General features: G+C 46.8%; 1 protein-coding gene across 1 annotated transcript in view; it reads left to right on the forward strand.

Moving 5' to 3' along the window:
- LOC146870169 (uncharacterized) overlaps positions 1–24,748 on the forward strand; it is a 165,505-nt gene that overhangs the window by 34,525 nt on the left and 106,232 nt on the right. Inside the window, exons 6-10 of the mRNA XM_085641584.1 lie at positions 73–198; positions 1,159–1,224; positions 19,319–19,407; positions 21,431–21,536; positions 23,470–23,575. Of these exons, the coding sequence (XP_085497710.1) occupies positions 73–198; positions 1,159–1,224; positions 19,319–19,407; positions 21,431–21,536; positions 23,470–23,575 (493 nt within the window). The remainder of the gene's footprint in view (positions 1–72; positions 199–1,158; positions 1,225–19,318; positions 19,408–21,430; positions 21,537–23,469; positions 23,576–24,748) is intronic.

The following is a 24,748-nucleotide window of genomic DNA, read 5'->3' on the forward strand; positions in this document are numbered from 1 at the left end:
TCAGTGCACAGATTGTGGTGAGACTTATATAAGTATTACACAATGTTATATTAATAATATTGAATATTGCAGGTAATCAACGCATTCCTGAAAGCTCACATCAAAAAACACAATTGTGCTGCAGTTCAAAAGGCATTTCTTATCGACAGCTACGCTATGACCCAAATTTGGATGGGAAAACCACCTTTATTAAAAAAGGTTAAAACATCGAAGTGCTGTTACTAAGAGTGTAGCTAAATCGTGCACATTCCATTTGTGTATAATTAAAAGCTAGATTGATGGCTGTGTATCGGTCTGCAGACTAAAAATTGTATGGAACCTGGAGGATGCAGTGCGGAGAAGTGTGGGGCTGTTAAAATGTTCTTGCTTTGAATAACAGACATGACAAAGTGTCTATTGAGTTATTTTTTCCTAATGATTTTTTCTAGAGTGTGCCGTACTATGTGATTTCAAGAAAACATAACTGGTGGTGGATGTGAAATAACTTAAAATCTTTCTATTCATGGAAACATACCATACTTTCTGAATATCTGCTGACACAACTCTGTCCACTTATACAAGGTGAAAAACATTTATGTCGCACCTACAGATATTCTTTTTTTAAGCCTTAACCAATCAAAACTTTGGGTACTGAAATCACAATTATTATTTTTTTATGAATTCAGTATTATTTGTTGGTTTGACATTGAAAACTTTATCTCATGAACAGTTATAAATTATTAAATACAGATTCTTGCATCCCTTAACTCCTCGTGACACAATTCTAGCATTAAGTTGTCATGTTGTCGAAAAGTGATAAAGGGTTATTTTAGGCATCATCTTAGTCATCTCTGAAAAAGAATAGCTGTGGGGAAGGACAGTGAAACACGTCAATGGGTAAATCTTTAAATGTTTCTACAATTAGTATCAGATCAGCAATTCTATGATAAAGTATCTTATATCATTACTCATAATTGTCACCACCATCCAAAACACTCACTTACCGAGTTGTTGCTTCCAAACATGAATGCCTCTGTCAACTATTTTTATTATATCTTCAGGAATATTGCATTCAACACAAATACTGTACTTTGCTAATTAGTTTATTGTGTTTTCTGTATGTTAATGCCATTAAAGTTTTCTATTGCTTAAAGGCACCTCTCTACTTTCTTCTCATAGATTGATCCACTAGACTTCAAATTGCTTTTGGGAGCTGTAAATGAGGCTAATCATTGGACATTGGTGGTATGTTTTTATAACTACTGTTGTAAAATATCATTCTTTTATTCATAGATAGTTTACATTGTGCTATAGTACTACAGTTATAGTTCATTATAAATATGCATGCACATATCCAGACTGAAAAAATACCGTAAAAGAGTTAGTTGTGGTTACAGACTATAACTGGAAGAGCCATTAATTCGTCCATACCAAATCACCCACCACCCCCAAAGAAAATCAAAATTCGCTGCCCATAAGCATTGCTAATGACCTCATTCTGGATGTGAATAATACAATCAGAGATGACAAAAATAGTCACATAATTAAGATTACTTAACACATTACTATTAACATTATCAGCAATGCACCTATGGCTGTAGTAGGTTTTTCTTTGGATTTTGTGTTGTATATACTATTATGTCGTTATGGTAATTATTGGACTACATTATGATTGCATATATTCATGCATTTTGTCTGCAATTAATAGTTTGCATGGCCATAGTGCACTTTATTTTATGATGGCTCAACCATAAATGTTTTGGGGGACAGCATTGGTTTTGAGGTTTTTCTTTGAACCATATCTAAACCTTTTAACAATGAACCATTACCTAAATTTATTTTTGTTGGTCTCAGTAATAAAATATTTGTTTTTAAGTATAACTTTGTTGCACTTAATTTGCCAACCTCCATTACACATGTCCTTCATCCAAGCGTGGTAGACCCTTTGTTGTAGAACCTCTTCTGAGACCAGGCCCTGTACCAAACACACCTATTCCCTCCTGCACAAGGCATTCTGGTATGAGGAGTGTTAAGTGTGGAGCTTTTATTTCATTGTTTCTTTTTATTTTGGCTTTCACATTTCGTATGCCAAAGCACTGAAATCTGTCTTTTTAATATCAGTTACAGTGAGGTGGCGTACTGTGGGATGTCACTTCATGGTTCTAGCTGTCAAGGCATGTTGGCTTGCCTTCCCGACGCTTGTGGCACTGTCTGATATTGGCAGCCATGCCCCAAAAAAATTTGTGATGCACAGCTAATTGGGGCATTTACATTTGAACTCAGATATTCAAATAAACAATGGATCATAGACTTAAAGGTGTATTGCACATTCTCTGTGTATCAACAACTTAAAATCATAATACCTCTAAGTTTTACCATTCCAAGACAACCCTAAACATTTTTGTACAGTCAATATAATTTACAAACTAAACCAATTACATCCAACCAAGCAAACGCATGCTTTTTAGTACAGTTGTAGTTTCATAACAAGTTTGGGTAATTCTATTCACTTTTTTTTTGGCTGTAACAAACACAGCTATGGAAGTTAAAAGGTGAAACCCATCTTTTTTGACCTCCCACTTTTGTCCTCACCAAGATTGTTTTTCTCGTTATTGATTGGAACATTTACGTGCCGATCACGATCCGGTAAAAAAATAGCCCGTACGACTCGTATCCGGTCTTTTTACCGTACGAATCGTACAAGTGCCGTACAAACTGGCAATTACGATTCGCATGGGAAAAAGACCATACGAATCGCATTGGGAACAATTCCCCACACGTCCTCGGGTCGGAAATTGTGTCCGACATGTCCCGGACGATTTACCGGACAAATGTGAAAAGTCAAGTCCGACCGCGGAATCACGATCCATCCCATGCGTCCGATGTTACAACCGTATGCAAAAAACACCGTCCGCACCGAACACCCATAGCAACCATGGAGACATGTGCCCGCATACGTGCCGAACACCCCCCCAGCCCCCGTACGTTCGAGTCGTACCCCCCGTGTATGTACACCCGTGTACGTTCGAGTCGTACCCCCACCCGTGAATGTACACCCGTGTACGTGCGAGTCGTACCCCCACCCGTGTATGTACACCCGTGTACGAGTCGTACCCCCCGTGCATGTACACCCGTGTACGTTCGCGTCATACCCCCACCCGTGTATGTACACCCGTGTGCGTTCGAGTCGTACCCCCACCCGTGTATGTACACCCATGTACGTTCGAGTCGTACCCCCCCATGCATGTACACCCGTGTATGTTTGAGTCATACCCCCACCCGTGTATGTACACCCGTGTATGAGTCGCACCCCCGTGTATGTACACCCGTGTACGTTCGAGTCGTACCCCCACCCGTGTATGTACACCCGTGTACGTTCGAGTCGTACCCCCCGTGCATGTACACCCGTGTACGTTCGAGTCGTACCCCCACCCATGTATGTACACCCGTGTACGAGTCGCACCCCCGTGTATGTACACCCGTGTACGTTCGAGTCGTACCCCCACCCGTGTATGTACACCCGTGTACGTGGCGTACCCACCTGTGTATGTACACACGTGTACGTTCGAGTCGTACCCCCACCCGTGTATGTACACCCATGTACATGGCGTACCCCCCCTGTATGTACACCCGTGTACATGTCGCACCCCCGTGTATGTACACTCGTGTACGTGGCGTACCCCCGTGTATGTACACCCATGTACGTTCGAGTCGTACCCCCACCCGTGTATGTACACCCGTGTACGTGGCATACCCCCCGTGTATGTACACCCGTGTACGTTCGAGTCGTACCCCCACCCGTGTATGTACACCCGTGTACGTGGCGTACCCCCCCTGTATGTACACCCGTGTACGTGTCGCACCCCCGTGTATGTACACCCGTGTACGTGGCATACCCCCCGTGTATGTACACCCGTGTACGTTCGAGTCGTACCCCCACCCATGTATGTACGACCCGTACCCTCACCCGCGTACGTATGGAGCGTACCCCAGGCCCCAATATCACCACCTTCACACAACATCGCGCATGTACGAGTCGTACCAAGCCAGACACAAGGACAGCACTGTACAACAAAATGGCCCATGTACACACCGTACACACGCTAAAAACGCACGTACACAACCAGGACAAAGCAAAACAACACAAGAATACACCATTCGAATGGCACAAAGCCACAAAACATGTCCAACAACCACAAAAACAACACTTTCACTGACCTGCAACTGCCAAAATCCAAAACAGAGGCCCAAAACACAACCACTCCTTATAACACACCCACCCAAACTTCAAACACAGCCACACCCACCAATGGACGAATAAAAAGGGCCCACACACACAAACCATGAGCCTTTGCAACAGACTCACTGCTGCCAGACCCCACAGACAACCTACAGCACCATACTAGAACCTTTACCACACCTTATACTTGCACACCTTCACACACACACCTTCACAAAAACCCCCACATCACATTCACACCCACACCTGCACAACCACACCCACACACCATCAACCATCCACACCCCCCCCACCATCCACACCCACACCCCTCACCATGCCCACTAACAAGAATCCAAAGTTCACTAGCCGAGAGTTGGAGGTCCTTGTCGATGAAATCCTCAGAGTTGAGCCACACCTCTTTGGAACATTGGTCAGACAGACCAGCATTTCAGAAAAAACATCCATGTGGCAGACCATCGTCGATGCTGTGAATGCTGTTGCGGACACCAGAAGGACCAGGCATGAATGCCAAGCCAGGTGGTACGATCTGCAGAGGAGGGTCCGAGCCAAAATGACGGACGAACACAACCAGGCCAACGTCACTGGAGGAGGGCCGCCCCGCAGACGCGTAGAATACCATCCCTGGGAGGAGAGGGTGATGGCCATACTGCCGGTGGTGGCAGTGGACGGATTAGACGGCCTCCGAGACCCGGGTGAGTACACAAACAACTCACCTCACATGGGGGGAACGTCATCCACAACCAAACTCACAAACAGGCACGCAACCACCCCAAGCTATCGCATGACTCAACCACACTCCATGAACACGCACATGCCACTAGCGCCACCATGCCCCATGCACCCAGCTGGACAATGTCAAGTCACAGGCCACAGAAAACACCAACACATGACATGGTAAGCCAGATGGCGGGAGTGTGGGCCCCAAAAATCACATAGTGCAAATCAGAAGCAGACAACAATGCCCCCTGCCCATATGGCCTAGGTCACAGCCAGACAAACAGTGTGTCCCCACACAGGAAAGACTCGCAAGCAAATGGCGGACGCCTTGCAACAACACATGGGGGTGACGGCACGTTCTTGCACATGACAGCAGCTAATGAACAGCCAACACTGTGAAAGAGTGGCAGCACACACCACCACAGCAGCAGTGCAGACACACACACTACACCCAATGGGTGCCTGGAGATCAGAAACAAACTCACATCAACAATCCAAGGGCCATTCAAAGATCTGCTAACAGTGTGTGCCCAGGAAGCTGGGCTGAGGTGACAGAGGGTGACACACAGAGGGAGGGAGAGGGGGCCAGAGAGGGAGGGAGGGAGACACAGGGAGACGGACAGAGGGAGGAGGCTCACACATAGAGGGAGGGAGAGGGGGACAGAGAGGGAGGGAGACACAGGGAGACGGACAGAGGGAGGAGGCTCACACACAGAGGGAGGGAGAGGGGGACAGAGAGGGAGGGAGACACAGGGAGACGGACAGAGGGAGGAGGCTGACACACAGAGGGAGGGAGAGGGGGACAGAGAGGGAGCGAGAAAGGGACACACGGGGAGAGCAAATCAGCCTTGTGGGGTGTGGGAATGTCTGCTCGTCAGCAGGTGGACTGCGTGCATGTAGACAAGGGTGGCCAGTGCCAGAACCCCCCCTCTTCTCCATGGCAAAACACAGAGCCATGTCACAACCTGTGCACGAGCACAACGACAGCTACCTGCATTATATAAGTGTGTGGATCCACTCCATGTGCACACGTACAGTGCTACACGGAAGGCGCCAATGCATGGCTCGCCACACCTGCCCACTCCACTGCTGACTGCAGTCACAATTGACGCAGCAAGTAAGACTGTGCCACACATAGGTAAAGTCGCAAAAGCTGTGGCCAAGGGACATACCCATGCACAAGTGCACTGTGAGTGGAATGCAAGACATATCCTAATTCCCAGAGGAAATGTGCCAACTTTGAAAACAATGAAACATGGATGTTGCATGGAACAAAATTAACATTGTCTCTCTCACACACAGGTCAACATCGTGGATCACCCCCCAACACTCGGGGGGAAGACTCACAGGACCCGGCTCGGCAGGATGACGGAGCCACCGGCAGCGACGACTCTCACCACTCTGTGGACGAACCCGACCCCGACCAACCTGGCCCCTCTGGTGTCCAACAACCTGCAGCACCTGCGTCAGGTACAACTGGGCCAACCACCACCCCCACTCCTGCCACATCTCAGGAGACACCCAGGATCCCTGCCCCACCACCACAATGCAGCCAGGCTGGCCAGGAGGGACACGGTGTCCCGGGCACCCAGGAGGATGCAGGCGACAACGCAAATGCCACCCCTCAGGGGTCCCGGAGACCCGACGTGCCCACAAGGGCAGGCCAGGTGCAAGTGGGCAGGGGTGGTGGGAGTGGAAGACGGCGGAGGCGCCAGCCTGACCAGTTGGCTGGGGAACCGGTATATTCCCATGTCCGAAACATCCTGGACACATACCGGCAGGACACCACGGGCATGGCCCAGGTTGTGTCCATCCTCGAGGGGATCAAGACCCAGCAGGCCCAGCAACATGCGGAGCAACATGCCTGTCTACTGCAACACCAACGGCGGATGGAGGACAGACAGGCTGAGCTCGTGACGGTGTTCACGGGAATTCACAGTACACTCCGTCGGATGGCCAACAACGTGGGCAACCCTCCCTGTGCCACCAGGCGTAGAACATCACCACCCACAGGGAGGGATGAGGAGGAGGAGGAGGAGACATCCGACGGAGCATCCCAAACATCGTCACGGCCTGCTTTTGAGGGTCCCCGCAGGAGGGCGGGTCATCCACGGAAAAGACCGTGAGGGTCGGCGCAACAGCACCATCTCCCAGGACACCTGGCCTGGCACCTGGCCCACTGGAGCAACAGCAGCACAGCATCAAAAGACATTCCCTGCCACATGGACTTGCTGGTCACTGTCTGACCAATGTTGCCAAAGACTGTGGCATGGACTCTGAGGATTTCAAATGGCAAGGACACCAACTCCCCTAGTGAACTTTGGATTCCACACACCCAGAAAGCCCCTCAAGTCAACCCCCCCCCTACCCCAACCAAAATAAAAAGTCACACCATAAAGAGAAGATGCCTACTGATTGCATTATTAGCTTACATGTGTCTTGTAAAGTCTAACTATGCCTGAGTTCTCATTTGACTTCAACCATCCACACCCTGGGGCCTCTGGCACAGGACACACATGGGTCACATTGTAGTAGGCAAGACAGACATGGAGCACCATACACACCCGTGATGGGCCCAACCAGCTGAGGGGGTGGCCGCACAACCGTGCCGACAGACATATTGAGTACAGCGACAGCCATGTGCAGAGGTCAGGGATCATGTGGAGTGTCCTGGGGGGCACCCAGGTATGTGTGGACAGGTGGCAGAACCATGTCCTGCAAGCTTGAGTCAGGTGGATGCAGAGAATGGTGGCCTGGCCAACGTTGGATGCATGGGGATGGCATATGTCACAATACCCACACAGTCATGGACTACATGCACAATACACAGTCTAATCCCACACAAACAGCTTGCATCTTGCTACTCTACACATAGACACATAGCCACTATCACGGAAAACCATGCCAGACATGCCGGATGCACCGTGGCAACACACCAGCATTGACTGAGAAGAGGCACCTTGCAGGCATAGGGACACCTTTATTAGTCATGTATTCGGGATTGCAGAGGCAACTCGGAGTACACATGAACGGGTCATGTGGAGTAACATGTGGGTCCAACACTGGCACCCCCCTTCTGCAGCACATATGCGTGATAGCCATGGAACTGGCACACAAGTGTCGGATAACAGCTTAACACCCCCTGCTGCTCACGGAGAGACTGCTATACACCATTGATCCGCTGATGTGGAAGTCCCACACCATGTCAAGCCAATGCAAACCGTATGTGTCCGAGGGCAGTGTAACACACATTGATGCCATCATCACATTCCACAATCCCATCACTGATGACTGTCAACAAGTCTGACCATCTATTCAGGTGTACCCAGCTGCATGTAATGTGTACCATGGTGATGCGACATGTCTGCAGAGGAACCAAACAGCGACAGGGGCAGTGTGCATACATCGTAAACAACTGCCACACCCAATATACCCCTGATGCATCCCTTACCCGAAGGAGACTTCCAAACTTGTCCGTGCGGGTAACGCTGAGTCAGCACACGATGACGTGTCCATGAGGAATAGCAGTGCCACAACAATGCAACCAGCAGACGGCATGCACAAGTACCTGGGGATGAGAGACACACAAGAAGTCAGCCACAAAAAGCACAGCCACTTGCATGTGCATGTACTCGACACATGTAAGGATGACAACATGCCAGGTCGCAAGTATGACAGGGGAAATACACTCATCACTGGCACCATCACTCGAGTGACACATCCACACACACCTCTGACTCACGTGCCATACATGCAGATGGACACACACATCACAACACATACCACACGGGGACCAATGCGTGCACACACAGACACTGGTACTCACCACTAAGCAAAGAAGTCATGTATGAGCCGAGTCCGGATGTCCTCTTGCGGAACCACGTCCTCCACATCACTAGCCCCATTGCCAAGCCCTTCGTCCTCCACGGGTGGATGGTCCTGATCATCTTGATCCAGGATGAGTGGCACAGCTTTCTCAACTGCCATGTTGTGCAGCATGCAGCAGACCATGAAGATTTTGCAGACCTTCGCCGGGGCATATGGGAGGGCGCCGCCGGTCTTGTGGAGGCATCGGAATCGGCTCTTCAGGAGGCCAAATGTCCTCTCTATCACTCGCCTTGTCCGGCCATGGGCGGTGTTGTAGCGGAGCTGGGCCGGCGTGATGGGGTTGCGGAGAGGTGTGATCAGCCATGGCATGTTGGGATAGCCAGCGTCCCCTACATGGAAAGCACATGGACATAAGTAGGACAGGAGAAGCGGTCGTGCTGGAAGTCTACGCAAAATACAGGACAGACAGACTGTACCCACCAACAACACATGCTCGTTCGTTGCGCAGCTGCGTCATCATTTCAGGCACCCTGCTACGCCTCATGATGTAGGCATTGTGTGCTGATCCTGGAAAACGAGCACAGACATGTGAAATCACCATGTTGGACAGACACACCACAAGGGCATTGATGGAGTGATAGTGCTTGCGATTCCTGTACGCTACCTCCTGTGCCTGTGGTGGTACCAAAGCCACATGTGTCCCATCTATGGACCCAATTACATGGGGCATCCCTCCCAGGGCATAGAATCCACGCTTGACCCCAGTCAACATTTCAGGGGTTGGGAAGTTGATGAACTCATCCAGGTGAAGCAACATGGCCTCTAAGAAATCATGCAGCACACGGCAGAACATGCTCTGGGACATGCCACCAACATGAGCTATGGTATTTTGAAAGGTACCCGTGGCCAGAAAATGTAGGGCTGCCATTACCTTCAGCTTGGGTGTCAGTGCCGTAGGATACCTGTGCAGCGGTTGCAGGTGTGGTGCCAGTCTCGCCGTCAACTCCAGAACCAACGGTTGGGGGAAGCGGTAGCACCGGATACAGTCATTCTCCCGCATGGCAGCCAAGTCCGGAATTGGTCGGGGAAGAGGCGGCGCTCTGCAGTAATTTGGAAGTGACAAGGAAGAGTGAGTGCACTACAACAACAATTTATATGTACTGAGCACATGTCAATCTGTCAATACACATATGCGACATACGGAGTCAGGTATGTGCCACATGCCCTGGACACGTATGGCTGCCAGGTGACACTCCTACCAAGACCCAGCTACACACGGAGATTGTGAACCTCCACATGGCATGGGATTAGCTGTGTCCCAGTGTAAGTGAACAGCCAGACTCAAGACAGGAGTGACATACATCCACACATCAGCAGAAGTAGGATGTCGATTGCAGAGACTGGTAGTGGAACACTAGAGCCACAGGTCACATGACATTACACTAGGACAGCCCACACACCTTGCCATGAAGGTGTACATGTGATGACTCACCACACATTCATAGAGAGGATGCAGACAAGTCCTTGTTACGCTACTCTCTGTCCCATGCATACATACGCACCTCACATCCGATACCACATGTGGCCTGGTGTGCGGAACAGTGTGCCATGTCAATCTACACACAGACACATGTTGGTTGCTGCAACAGCTGATGCTTTTGAGGGAGCACCAACATCAACCCAATGTGAACCCCCCACACATACATGACATAGTCACATGGTGCACCGTGGGTAGTGACCTGTCTGGTGTGGTAACCCCTGTAGCGGGCATCAGGGGACACTTGCGTGTGTTGTTGATCGTGCCATGCCAGTGACGCTCATCCCAAGTGTGCAGTACAACATGCACACATGTAAAAGGAGTCAAGGGCATGCCTGGCACACATTGCACCGTCACACATAACATCTGTACACATCTCATCATACATCTGGTGCCTTCTCCACTCAGGAGTAATGTGCCACATCACAGCCTTTCACACCTGTGCCCCACACATGTAGTACTGCCCAGACAATGCCTTGATGTCCATCCATGGACAAGTATGTCAGCCCTATTCCTTCCTGTGTGCTGCCTGTCACCACTGTGATGTGTGAAAGGCACCGTACTTTCGCTAAGAGGGCCTGTGTACGTTCCCTATCACTATGGGAGTGCTGCCGTATGTGTACCCATAGTGATAGTGAGCGTACACACGCGTGTACGGTCCGTCTCACTATGGGTGTTCTCGCGTATGCGTACTCATAGTGATAGTGAGCGTACAGGCGTGTGTACGCTCCGTACCACTATGGGTGTTCTCGCGTATGCGTACTCATAGTGATAGTGAGCGTACAGGCGTGTGTACGCTCCGTACCACTATGGGTGTTCTCGCGTATGCATACTCATAGTGATAGTGAGCGTACAGGCGTGTGTATGCTCCGTACCACTATGGGTGTTCTCGTGTATGCGTACTCATAGTGATAGTGAGCGTACAGGCGTGTGTACGGTCCGTACCACTATGGGTGTTCTCGCGTATGCGTACTCATAGTGATAGTGAGCGTACAGGCGTGTGTACGGTCCGTACCACTATGGGTGTTCTCGCGTATGCGTACTCATAGTGATAGTGAGCCTACAGGCGTGTGTACGGTCCGTACCACTATGGGTGTTCTTGCGTATGCGTACTCATAGTGATAGTGAGCGTACAGGCATGTGTACGCTCCGTACCACTATGAGTATGCATACGCGAGAACACCCATAGTGGTACGGAGCGTACACACGCCTGTACGCTCACTATCACTGTGAGTACGCATACGCGAGAACACCCATAGTGGTATGGACCGTACACACGCCTGTACGCTCACTATCACTATGAGTACGTATACGCGAGAACACCCATAGTGGTACGGAGCGTACACACGCCTGTACGCTCACTATCACTATGAGTACGCATACGCGAGCACACCCATAGTGATACGGAGCGTACACACGCCTGTACGGGCCGTTGCTATGCATTTGGGGTGCCCTAGGGCCCCGGAACGCACCGTACCTGTGTGTGAAGCTCCAAATTACATAGGGGACACATGAGGGACAAGTATAAAGGCCTACATGCATGCTGGTTGTCATGGAGACCAAGTTTAAAGTTTGAATATTTTGAAGCAGGTGCACAGCAGTAGTCAGTTGAATCTACTTTGTTGCAATGTGCTTCAGGAGTTGACATCATGCTGAAGAAAAAAACCACAATGAGAACCCACTGACTGTGCTAGGTTTGAAGGGATTGGAGGAAACATAGGATGCAAATGTGAGTGACCAATCACTCTGTACTCCTGTGCATGAAACAGGCCAGCAAGGCAGATAGAAGGCAGCCAGGTCCCATGAGGGAGCACTTGCCTGCACATCTTTGTATTCCACGACCTAGCTGCTGCTACTGATTCCCTGGAACCATGTCAAGGTCTGTGGAGAGGTCACAGCCCTTCACCATGGAGGAGAACCTGGCTTTGCTGGATGTGATCCTCCCACAGTACCCCATGCTGTATGTGCGACCAGGGTATCAGGTGAGTGCAGAGTCCACCAGCACAGACTGTGTCCCTTTTTTGTGAGTGTGACTTCTGGCATTGTGTCCAGGTGTGGCACACATGCTATGTACTGTAGGGGGGCTCCCGGGGGGGAATGCCTGATGTCTCCCAGCCAGTGCATGCTGTGGTGCATGTCTGCTGTCCTCACTTGCATTGTGTTTACTGTGACAATCACTGCATGGTGCATGCCACATTCTGCCTGTCTTGTCCTCCTGGGAATGTAGCCTCTGCAGTCCTCATGTGATTATGTGGTCAGCCCAGCGTGACAGGTGACCGTACCCACAGATGTGTGTTAGTTCTGTGTACCTGTGCTGAGAGTGTCCACATGATGTGTTCATACCCTGGACATGGGTGTGTGTGTAAGTCCCCTGTCATGTGGGTGGGTGCATTTGTGGAGTGTAGCACCCCAGCTGCATGAGGGATGGATATACCCTGCCCATGTGATGTGAGCAGGGAGCAGTGCTGTGTGTCTGACGTGCAGAGCCAGCCCCACACCTGTGAGCCCCCCCCCCGGCTAGTGGCACATGTGCAGAGTGAGGTTTGTCGCAGCATTTGGCAATGGCAGGTGAATGTCCTGTGCCTGTGTGTGTCCGTGTACTCTGCTGCGGTAGCGTCAGTGGCCTGTGGCATGTGACTGCTTAGAGGTGCTGCACATTATCCTGGTGTAGCTTGTGATGCACAGTGTGAGCCTGGATCATTGATTGTGTCGTTGCCCTCATTCCACCTGTGTACTTTCAATGGCACGTACTGCTTTTGCCCTTCCTCAGAGGATCATGTCCCTATGACAAAGGTGCAATGCGTTGGATGCATACTATGCCTTGTTGTAAATAGCACATCTGTTCTAATATGTCTCTCTGTGACATGTGCCTGGTGTATTGATGTAGTGTCACTTGTTCATCCTCACAGGTAGGCGCCTCTGCCAAGAAGCAGATATGGCTGACCCCCGGCAGTGCCGTGAGGGGTGCGGATGGTCGCAAGCGGCGTCTGGCCCAGGTGAGGAAACGCTGGCAGGATATCCGGTGCTGGACGCGGAGGATCGCACGGGTCCTGCTGGGGGACTCACCTGAGACCCATAAGAACCGGGAGCGCCGCCGTCTGACCCACATCCACAAGCGTGTGCTGGCGGTGGTATTTCCAGACTTGGAGAGGCGCTTACAGGAGAAGCAGCAGCAGGAAGGGGGTAGGTACATGTGTGTTTGTTGTGTGTCAGCAGCATTTGTAAGTGCACAGTTGCATGGATACACTGCCAGGGTTTAAAGGTGCTGTGCAGATCCAGTTACCCACAGTATAGCTGTGCTCTCCTGCCTCCCTTCCCCTCCTTGCAATGTGTTCCCTGGTCTGTGTGTAGTCACTCCTTCACAAGGTAATGTAGGCTGGTGCTTTCTCCACGTGAACTATGCCTGTAGCATCATGTGTGGGGGTGGTGTCTAACAGGTTTGGGGACCTTGCCTGTGCCCTGTCCAGTTCAGTACATGTGGGTTCCATGTCAGTTGGCACTGATGCTGAGTCCAGACATGGGCGTTAGTCTCTCAAGTGTTAGGCCTTACAGCGCGCATGTCCTATGTTGTGACCTGTGACATGATGTGCATGAGTGTGCGATACGCATAGTGCATGGATGGTGGCGTGTGTTGCAGTCATTCCCATTCAGGACCATGGAGTTGTGTGGCCACTGCTGTCCCCTGGGGCATATGTTCATAGGTGTCATGTGTGTCATCACAAAACGTGGACACTCTCAGTGTCTACAGCATAGGTTGTGCTCTGTGCCATTGTCCCCTGGCACCATGTATATTGACGTGAAATGTAGTACAAGTGTCCACTGTACAGCCTGACCTGATTTTCCTTGTTCATAGTCACAGTGGCCAGTGCCTGTGTGTCTTGTTACAATCATCTGATGATGACCATTTGTACAGGATATTTGGACAGGCGCACCTTGGGAATTTGGCGTCCAATCTTGCATTTATGCAGCCCCTGTGTATTTCACCCAGACTAAGATATGTAAGTGCCACCTGTGTCGCAACAAATTGTCTCATGTAGGGGGTGGTTGGTGCAGGCCAAGCCTACATGTCAAAACCAGAATTCTCCTTGCTAGGTCTGGCCAGTGTGTGATGTTTGTCTGGACATACACTCAAGGGGCAGTGAGCCAGTCATGGTGGGCATGTTTTCAGTATTACCTATGCAGCATGTGCCTCAAGTTAATGGATATGGTCCCTCCTCATCCCTATTTTCGCCAACGCTGTGTGGTACAGATGCAGTGCTGGATTGTCCCCAGGGCCTGGCTCCTATGTCAAACTCCATTTCATGTCATTTGCTATTGAGTCATGCTCTCCATGGATTTTCATTGGCATGGTGGGTCAACCAACTGTGTTTTGCATGCCCTACATCTGTGCCTTGTTTTGTAGATGTTACTGATCTTTCTTTGCAGGCTATGCACTGTAACCTATGTAGATTGGACTCATGTGACATATGTATACAGGTGTGTGATTAATTGCTGTCTCTTCACCTTGCCCACAGCATCGTCGGGGGACACGGAGGGAGACATGAGCATAGACGGAGCGGAGGGACCGAGCACCAGTGCCAGAGTTGACATCGTGGCTGGCACATTGAGTGGTACTGAGGCGGAGGAGAGTGAGGCCGAGGACCTGTCCACTGGCACGACAGAATATGAAGCTGACGGGTCCGAGGATGATCTCTCCGAGTGGGCGGAGGCTGCACCACCAGCTGACAGCAGCACAACATCGCACCCCGCCCCCTCCATTGCCATCAGCCGCCTCCCACTTGCTCGTGTCCCTTCCCAGCGTGCCCGGTCACCACATGTCTCCTTCCTGCCAGGCACCGCACCCCTTGCCCCTGTCTCCACTGCTGCCGCCAATGCCGAGTCTGTGGACATCCAGCGGCAGTTGCAGGTTGGTCAGGCTGCGATCCTTAATGTCCTCCATGGCCACAGCCAAGTGCTGCACAACATGGAGGCATACTTGGAGGGCATTTTTTCATCGCAGGCTGACCAACACCAGTTGCTGAGGTCCATAGACTCGACACTGACTGCAGCAGTGGGTCTCCTGCAGCGCTACGTCCCACCCCCTACCCCTGCCCCATCCACACTTCCCACTCCCATGCCTGTCCCACGTACACCCAGACATCAGCATGCACCCACCACAACAGACACAGGCACCACACCAGCAGGGAAGGTCATACGCACTCCTCCTGGCATGCACACACAGGGTGAAGTAGGCACACCCACTGGGTCGGGGGGCAAACGTAAGTCATGCAGCCAGAGTGGGAGTCCGCATTCCACCCAATCCACTCCCTCCAAATCCCCTCCCCTCAGCTCTCCTGGCCACATATCTGGCAAGGACTCCTTCATGGCCGCTCTGTCCCTGAGCCCCACTGTGACACCACCCCGCAAGCGGTCAAGGGAGTCCCCGGTCAGGGTGGTTGAGTCCCCCCCCTGTCCGCACCCTCCCCCAGTGGCGCTGCAACCCATCCCTCCGCCCCCCCCGTCCTTGGGGCCTGTGGTTCCTTCGGGTGCAGGGGAGACACTGGAGGACCTTGCTAAGGTGTGCAGCGAGATCCTTGCCTCCGCCTTTGGCCCTGCCCCACCCCCTGTGGTGGAGTCCTCCATCCCTGCACCCACGACGCCTACCCTTCGCCCTCATGTCCCTGCAGTGCCTGGTCCTTCCCCCCCACATGATGCCCTCCCCGCTGTGGAAGGCGAAGGAGTCTGAATGTGCAGGCAAGCTAGGGGACCCGCGTCCCACTGTGTCCCCCATCCAGCTGTGACTCATGGACTGCCCTATGGGCTTTGTAAATATTGAACTTTCTCCGCGAAAACTTTTTTTGATCATGCTGATTAAAGCCATTTTTTGTTTCCTTACAACACTACTGCTTTTCTGATATTGCTGTTGGTGGGGCTGCTACATGATTTTGGGTGGTGATCATGTGTTGGGTGTGTGGGAAATGTAGTAGTGTGCTGGTCATAGGGGGGACCCTGGTATCTGTGTGCCATCACAAGGTGTTAGGTAGGTTTCTCTGTTCATGTAAGCAGTTACTGCATGGTGAAATTGTCCCAAGGTGTATTCCTTCCTCTGTGTACCCTGCCATCTTCCCTGCAGGGTGTTCCCAATATTTTGCGCTGAGCTGTGTGTACATTAGCTGGGTGTGTGACGGACTCCTTCAACTTTGCACATGCATGCTGAGCGATGTCTCCACCTGCATCATTCGTGGCATCCTTGGTAGTCACTGTACTTGTGTATGTAGACTACTGACATGACTTCATGTGGACATGTTTTCTTTTCGGCGCCATGCATGTGTATACTCCCAGCCTCGCACACATGTGGTACATGTACTGCAGGGTCTTTGTGCACCTGACTGACATTTGTGGGCATTGTATCTGTGGCTACTCCACCCTTTGCGTTCCATGGGCACTGCTGGGAGGACTCTGCACCCACCCCTCCTGTCTCTGGGCACTGCTGGGAGGACTCTGCACCCACCCCTCCTGTCTCTGGGCACTGCTGGGAGGACTCTGCACCCACCCCTCCTGTGTCTGGGCACTGCTGGGAGGACTCTGCACCCACCCCTCCTGTGTCTGGGCACTGCTGGGAGGACTCTGCACCCACCCCTCCTGTGTCTGGGCACTGCTGGGAGGACTCTGCACCCACCCCTCCTGTCTCTGGGCACTGCTGGGAGGACTCTGCACCCACCCCTCCTGTCTCTGGGCACTGCTGGGAGGACTCTGCACCCACCCCACCTGTGTCTGGGCACTGCTGGGAGTGTTAGGCACCCACCCCTCCTGTGTCTGGGTACTGCTGGGAGGACTCTGCACCCACCCCTCTTCTGACTGGGCACTGCTGGGAGGACTCTGCACCCACCCCTCCTGTCTCTGGGCACTGCTGGGAGGACTCTGCACCCAACCCTCTTCTGACTGGGCACCGCTGGGAGGACTCTGCACCCACCCCTCCTGTCTCTGGGCACTGCTGGGAGGACTCTGCACCCACCCCTCCTGTCTCTGGGCACTGCTGGGAGGACTCTGCACCCCCCCTCCTGTGTCTGGGCACTGCTGGGAGTGTTAGGCACCCACCCCTCCTGTGTCTGGGCACTGCTGGGAGGACTCTGCACCCACCCCTCTTCTGACTGGGCACTGCTGGGAGGACTCTGCACACACCCCTCCTGTGTCTGGGCACTGCTGGGAGGACTCTGCACCCACCCCTCCTGTCTCTGGGCACTGCTGGGAGGACTCTGTACCCACCCCTCCTGCGTCTGGGCACTGCTGGGAGGACTCTGCACCCACCCCTCCTGTCTCTGGGCGCTGCTCGGAGGACTCGGCACCCACCCCTCCTGTCTCTGGGCACTGCTGGGTGGACTCTGCACCCACCCCTCCTGTGTCTGGGCACTGCTGGGAGTGTTAGGCACCCACCCCTCCTGTGTCTGGGCACTGCTGGGAGGACTCTGCACCCACCCCTCTTCTGACTGGGCACTGCTGGGAGGACTCTGCACCCACCCCTCCTGTCAGGCTACGTGCGTCCCGACGTCACGTCGGCGCTTTCCCGGATCGCATTTGTATGTTTATGTTCGTCGGTCGGGGTTTTGTACGATTCGTACGGAAATGGAGTTTCCGTGCGAATCGTAATTCCATGTTTGTTTATTTTGACGACCGGGTACGCGTCGGACGGAGAATATGCTCCGTCCGACGGTTCGTACACGGTTTTTACCGGATCATAATCGGCACCTTTGTGTAGACTTGTCAAAATTCTACCTAACCTTCAAGCTAATACAAAATTAGCTTCTCAATCTAAAGTTAGCATTTAACATAACTGGAGTGTTCACATGATACTTTGCAACTAGGCAGAGTGTAATATAACATTTTTTGCCTTTATTTATGTGTGTAAGAGCCTTGTCTCCTGAGATGTAAAACTGCCCATAATCTCCCTCTGCAATGCTCTTGTTTAGCATATAGTACTCTGCATATCTACGTGTACGGTTTATGTTATACACACCTTTCATTTCCATTTGTTATAAACACAAGTAGAAAAGTATTAAAGTTTTTAACCACATTGCCTAGACCGTTTAGATATAAATGAAGAAGTGAATGTAAAGATTCAATAAGCTGTATGGTGGTAAAAACTGTGGGCCCAATTCACAAAGCTAAAGTTAGTCCAAAAGTCTGTCTTTAGACCTGTAGTCGAACTTAGACCTAAAGTCTAAGTTTACACCTGGACTCCGACTTTACACCTGAAGCCTACATTTAGACCTAAAGTCTAAGTTTACACCTAATGTCTAACTTAGTCCAAAAATCTAACATTACTACTTTTCAGTATTCCCAATGTAAAGTTACTACTAGTGAAGTTCGACTTTTGTTTTTAAGTTAGACTTTAAGTCTAAATTTAGACTTCAGGTCTAAACTTAGGTTTGTGGTCTAAACTTGGGTTTCTGGTGTAAAGTTGGACTTCAGGTCTAAACTTGGACTTTAAGTCCAAACTTAGACTTCAGGTCTAAACTTAGGTTTCTGGTGCAAAGTTACATTCCAGTTACAAAGTTAGACTTCAGGTCTAAACTTACATACTTTAAGTCTAAACTTAGACTTCAGGTCTAAACGTAGGATTGTGGTGTAAAGTTAACCTTCGGGTATAAATTTAGGCTTAAGGGATAAACTCAGACTTCAGGGTCTAAGCTTAGCTGTTTGGTCTAACTTTACCTTTATGAATTGGGCCCGGTGTGGGTGTGTGTGTGTGTGTGTGTGTGTGTGTGTGTGTGTGTGTTCTCAAGATAAGAAGGGCTAATCTAAAAACACTAGAATCTAATACTAATTCTCTTAAAAGTAATGCTTCGAGCACACATATGAAATTAAAAATGTGAGCTGCTAAGTTTTGGGTTCTAGACGGATTACTTTAATGAAACTCACCATTCATCCTTTTCACAGTAAGTTTGGAACTTTTAAAAGCCTTTTTCTAACAGTGATTTGTTGATGTCTATAATCATTTGGATTTACATTTTATTTTATTATACATTTATGTTTAGGCTATGTATCCCTCAGAGAAGAGGTGTGAATACTTCAATTCTTTAGGAGAAATCGATACACAGATCCAACACTGCAGAGATGTTACAAGGTAGTGTTTGATGAAAGTGCATTATAACTATTACAAAGCGATGCATACTTGTGGTTGAATAGTGTATTTATTTTTTAATGTTAATTTTTTTATTCTATTTGTAAATTAAATGTAGTCTATTACAAAATAAAGTAAATGATCAGATCACATACTACCTGTTCTGTGTGCTGAATAGCAATCCTCATATATATTGCATGTGCTTATTATTTAAAATGCTGACAAACATAACATTGTACTTTTTTTATTGAGTCAATAGAATTGTGCGAAGTTGAATAAGTAAGAAGTTCAACATTTAAAATGTACTTAATATATAACACTGGGCTGTGCACTCTAATTTCTTTTAGTATCAACAATATTTGTGTGATGCTTTCATGTTTTCTAGCAACATGCTAACAAAATATAAGTACATTTTATGCTGAACTTGGTTGTCTGCCAGTGAAAAAACATAGTGCCTGAATTTGTGTGTGGAGTCAGGTTGGTGGTGGAAATTAACTCCACCACCCGGGCCACACTATTGACTGCCATATTTATGGAATTTCTCTGCCCCTATTTAGATCTTAGCGCCTTCACAAGAGCCACTGTTATGACTGCTTCTTTAAAGGCACGTAGGTTTCTGCATGGCCACCATATATCTGATAGCCACTCAGCACACATTTTTGTTTTTTATAAAAACATCAAAAAGCAGTAGATTGTTTAAAAAAAAAAATCACCAGGTCTACCCTACATTTTTCTATTCGTATGTGTTGATTGTTATTTTTTTCTGTTTGGGAAGACTAGAGTTTCCACTTCCTGTAAATAGGGCAAACCATCTGATGCACTTACACTGACATCCCCAGAATCAGAAATAGACCCCAAATAGAGTAAGTGGACAGTCATTTTGGATTACAGGATACACTGCTACATTTGTGGTAGAGTACATTTTAGGTGAAACTCCTAATCTAAACCATAATCTGTCCTTCAAAATTAACCATACAAGAAATACAATACAAATATTTAAAGAAATATAAGTCACTGCATATGACATGTATGTGGCATACACATTTATATTCTAAATGTGGCAATCTTACACTTGCTTTAATGTTACTTTTTTGTGGAATTTACAGAAAGTTTATAACATAGTCTAAAATGTTCTGCTGTTTCCACATAGATGTTTTTTAATCAATGATTGAAATGATTACATCTTGAAATGGCAGGGCCCACTTTCATTTGTACGAAATATGCATGTCCTCACAAGTGATAACTTGATTGGTGCAACAGTTGCTGCCTGAATTTATTTTTTTACATTTGATTATTAGGTTTAGAAGAGTGCACATTTATGAATTCGGAAGTTTTATCAATTATTTTTATTTTTATTTGCTCTTTGTATATTGGAAACATATCTGTGAATAGTCTAGCTATCAAATTTGTTCCAAAATATGAACATTGTTTGAAGAAGGAGAGCAAAGAAAACTTTGCTGTGAAAGTGTCTTCTTCTTTATCAGCCCTTTGCTGCACAACTGCCTTATCTAGAAGTCGTCTGCTTATTGAAAAGCCATATCAGCGCCCAATTTTTTTATAAAACATTTTTAAAATTAGCTCCGCCAAAATGGTAGAAGATCAACTGACTAGTAGTGTGATTTTAGCCGATTAATACTGTCAATTAAAGTGTTTCTGCTTAACAACACATTGTGTATTTTTACACTGCATATTTGTGCATCAGTGTGTGTTTCCATGCATGTACCACCGTGAATATTCCTTGTATTGGTCTGTTTTACAACTGCCCCACATGTCTTATCAGGCAGGATGTGGAAATTAAAAGTGCTGGCATAACTTAAAATGCAGGGTTTAATCTCATTAAAAAAATTGTGATGGTGACCTTTGTGGAAGATTTAAACACATTATTATACCCTGGTACAAAAATGATTAAAAAATGAAACAAAAGGAAAGGTTTTTATAAAAGGCTTCTCACTGCATTGTGAATATAAAGAAAAGCATGGTAAGAAATATATTGTTTTTGCTTAAACTTTTGTTTATTGTTTGAAAGGGCATTCTTGAGAAGAAAAGGTTTAAATATCTCCAGGTGGACTTGTTCCACTATTGATCATCCAAAGCAGGCTGACAGCATTTCCTGTGGTGTTTTCGTGTGCAAGGTAATAAATGATTATCGACTCATTATAACTGCAATGACAAACATTAATTGTGAACCAGTCAGTAATTAGTTCACATATATAGTTGCGCCCGATTCTAATCCTTTAGATGCTTGAAACATTATGACGCATACATTTTAATGTGTTCTCATTAGCTGAGAGCTCCAATGAAACCTTTTTAAAATCATTGTGACATTTTATGTTATTTGTACAGATTAACATTGAAATAGATATTCTTTTTCTACTGCATAATGAACTTTCAAACGACAAGGAAGAGGATGCATAATGCATCACTGGCGAAAATAATGTATAATTTAGTTAATAGCTTTTTTAAAACGAATGATGAGTCACAAAGCGATCTAAAATCTGTCATTTTAAAGAAGAGTAAGACAAAAGTAAATAGGCGCATGCATTTGCAATGGTCCTCAGCAGTATATAAGATTCATGGATACAGTAGAAGATTACAGGGTTATAAATCACTGGCTTTCAGTTCCTTTATGTTGTTATGTTTGTGTAGTACTTCCCATTATGTAAGCAATCCGTGAATGTCTCTGTCCCTCCTGGCATTTAAGCAGAGCAATAAGGGAAGACAAGTTTTGTATGCAAAAAGTTACACTTACATTTGCTAGTGCTGCACCTGATTATTATCCCTCAAGTATACATTTATTTGCATTTATACCAATTTACATCTTACTGCCAAAAAAGCAAGGTACCTGGAAGAGTTGAACAGAAATGTAATCAAATAACTTCAACTTATTATAGCTTTTTAGCATGATTGTAAATTCTCAAACATTCTGTTGATACGAAAACAGACAACACACACCATTTAAATGTGATGAATATTGAGGGTTCTACAGTTGTCCCACTGTAGACCATCAATCACCTCATATTTCCAGCCGAGATTTTAAATGAGGACAAATACTGGGAAATGAAGATGGCCTGTTATTTAAAGTTCATAACTACTGTTTTCATAACCTTTGAGTCCACCGTATGACTGGGTATGACGTACACCCACTGAGTAGTCTGTTTAGCATTCATGCTTTTGAGAGATTCTGCAAGGTTTCGTAGGCAGACTGTTAAAATATATCCTAGTGTTAAATATATTTGCTCGAATAGTTAATTTTGGTAAAAACATAAGTACAAATTTGTTATTATGATCTATCCTGATTTGTGTCTTGTTTATTTCCACATTAAATTAATAGTGATATTTTTTCTAGCATGACATGGTCTTTCCCCTAACAATCTCATTATGTACAGGTTGTTGTGGCTGTGCAAGACACCATACCATTGATATCAATGCCCAATATCTGACATTACACCCCCATGATTGGTATTAGGAGAATAATGTAGTAGTAGCACAAACTAAGAAATGTATCTGCAATTAAGATTTGGTTTATATGGCTTCTTATAAAAACAGATAATCTCATTATGCGAAGTAAAATAATCTTGACATGGAATTTCTATGTTACTATGCGTCTCCGATTGCTACAGCTTCAGAAGTCCCCTGATAAATAGGTAATACCTCAAGTACAGTAACGAATACAGTGATACACACACCTAGCACTTTTGGTACCATTATTGTTAGTATTTTGTCTGTTTACAGTATTTCCTTCTTTGCTGAATCTGCATAAATCTGTTGTTTATTACAAATACATAGGAAGGCAAACAAATAACTTACATTTTCCCCATTCTTTCTGTCTGGAGAAGATGACGTAGAATGTAAGGACACTTATGAGAAATAGGAAGCAGTTCACTTCACTTGCTCTTTCACTTCATCCCTGTAACTTGTCTACAGCCATTTTATTATGTAGCTTTTATGTTCCGTTTCTGTGCTGCTTGTTATTTTGTTCAATATTTGTAAATTGAAATGCTAACATATTATTAAAGTAGTTCATATATGCAAAATGTCTTGAAAGTTATTTTATCATTATTTTAGTTCGCAGAATGCATTTTAAAAAAGGACCAACTTGTTTTCGAGACTAGCAGCAATGCAATCAATGTTTTTCGAAGGGAGATAGCAGAGACTTTAATTAATGAATCAGGTATTTGAGACCTTATTAAATTTTTAAATACAGGATTAATTTATGTAAATACAAACTGATAACTTAAGGGGGAGAAATATGAAATAGGCTAAGATTTGTATTTTGCACTTCAGCAATTTGGCATAGTGCATTTGGTGTACATTTCTATTTTGTATACACAGTCAAGTGAACTCTCGGCGCAACCATCTCATAAAACAGGTGCAGCATGCACTCATTGACTGGTATTTATTGATGCTTATCTGTTCTGATCATGAAGAGTTGGATTACAGAATATATCCATACTTTACTTGTCAGAGTAGAAAAATGTGTTTCTTTATCTGTGACTGCTTTTATTAAATGTGATTTAGAAGGGCAATTGAAATATCTTTTGATTAAAGCACTTAGAAATGGTTTATGTGTTGAATAACATGTTATATACTAGGTAATCATTATTATTGTGAATAAGACAGCTGTACAATACAAAAATGTTGAATTTTGATTTGCTTCTATATAGTTGACATATACCTATGAGATTTAAAGCTAGTATCTAACACAACACTCATTACAATATGGAGACACATTTAACTACACTATCTTCCTGTAAACGGCCCCTGTATTCATTTCAATTTTTATTGTTTGATTAATTATAATCTTACAATATATCGTGACAATAATTCCTATTTTAATGAATATATTATTGATAAAAGTCTGGTTTAAAAATTGATAAAAACAGACATTTAATAATTTAATCAAAATCTTCCTTGTAGTTAAATATAGCAACACTTAATAGTTCAGACTTCATAAAACAAATTTATATGTTATATACATCCTATATTACATCTCAAAATAATCGGAAATTAATCTTGCTTGTCTGATTCCCTTCTTACTGTTAATAAAACTTTACAAAAGCTGAGTTCAATGCTATGTCATCTGAATGTAGACATCCTATCAGTGCCTGTCTACAGGTCCATATTCATTGGGAATTAAAATGCAACTGATGTATAGATTTTCTTTCATCTTTAAGTTTGGGATAAATACACAGAAAATGAATAATGTTCTCTTCTCCCGTTTTGCATAAGTGACAGGGCATCAATTCCATTGATTGAAGCCAAGGTATTACGGGACATAAGCATGTGAAGATGCCAAAACAAGCTTTTATAAAAATATTTTTTTGCTTCAAAGACCAAGGAGTTT

The sequence above is a fragment of the Triturus cristatus genome, chromosome 1_1, assembly GCF_964204655.1.
Source record: "Triturus cristatus chromosome 1_1, aTriCri1.1, whole genome shotgun sequence".
Lineage (NCBI taxonomy): Eukaryota > Metazoa > Chordata > Amphibia > Caudata > Salamandridae > Triturus > Triturus cristatus.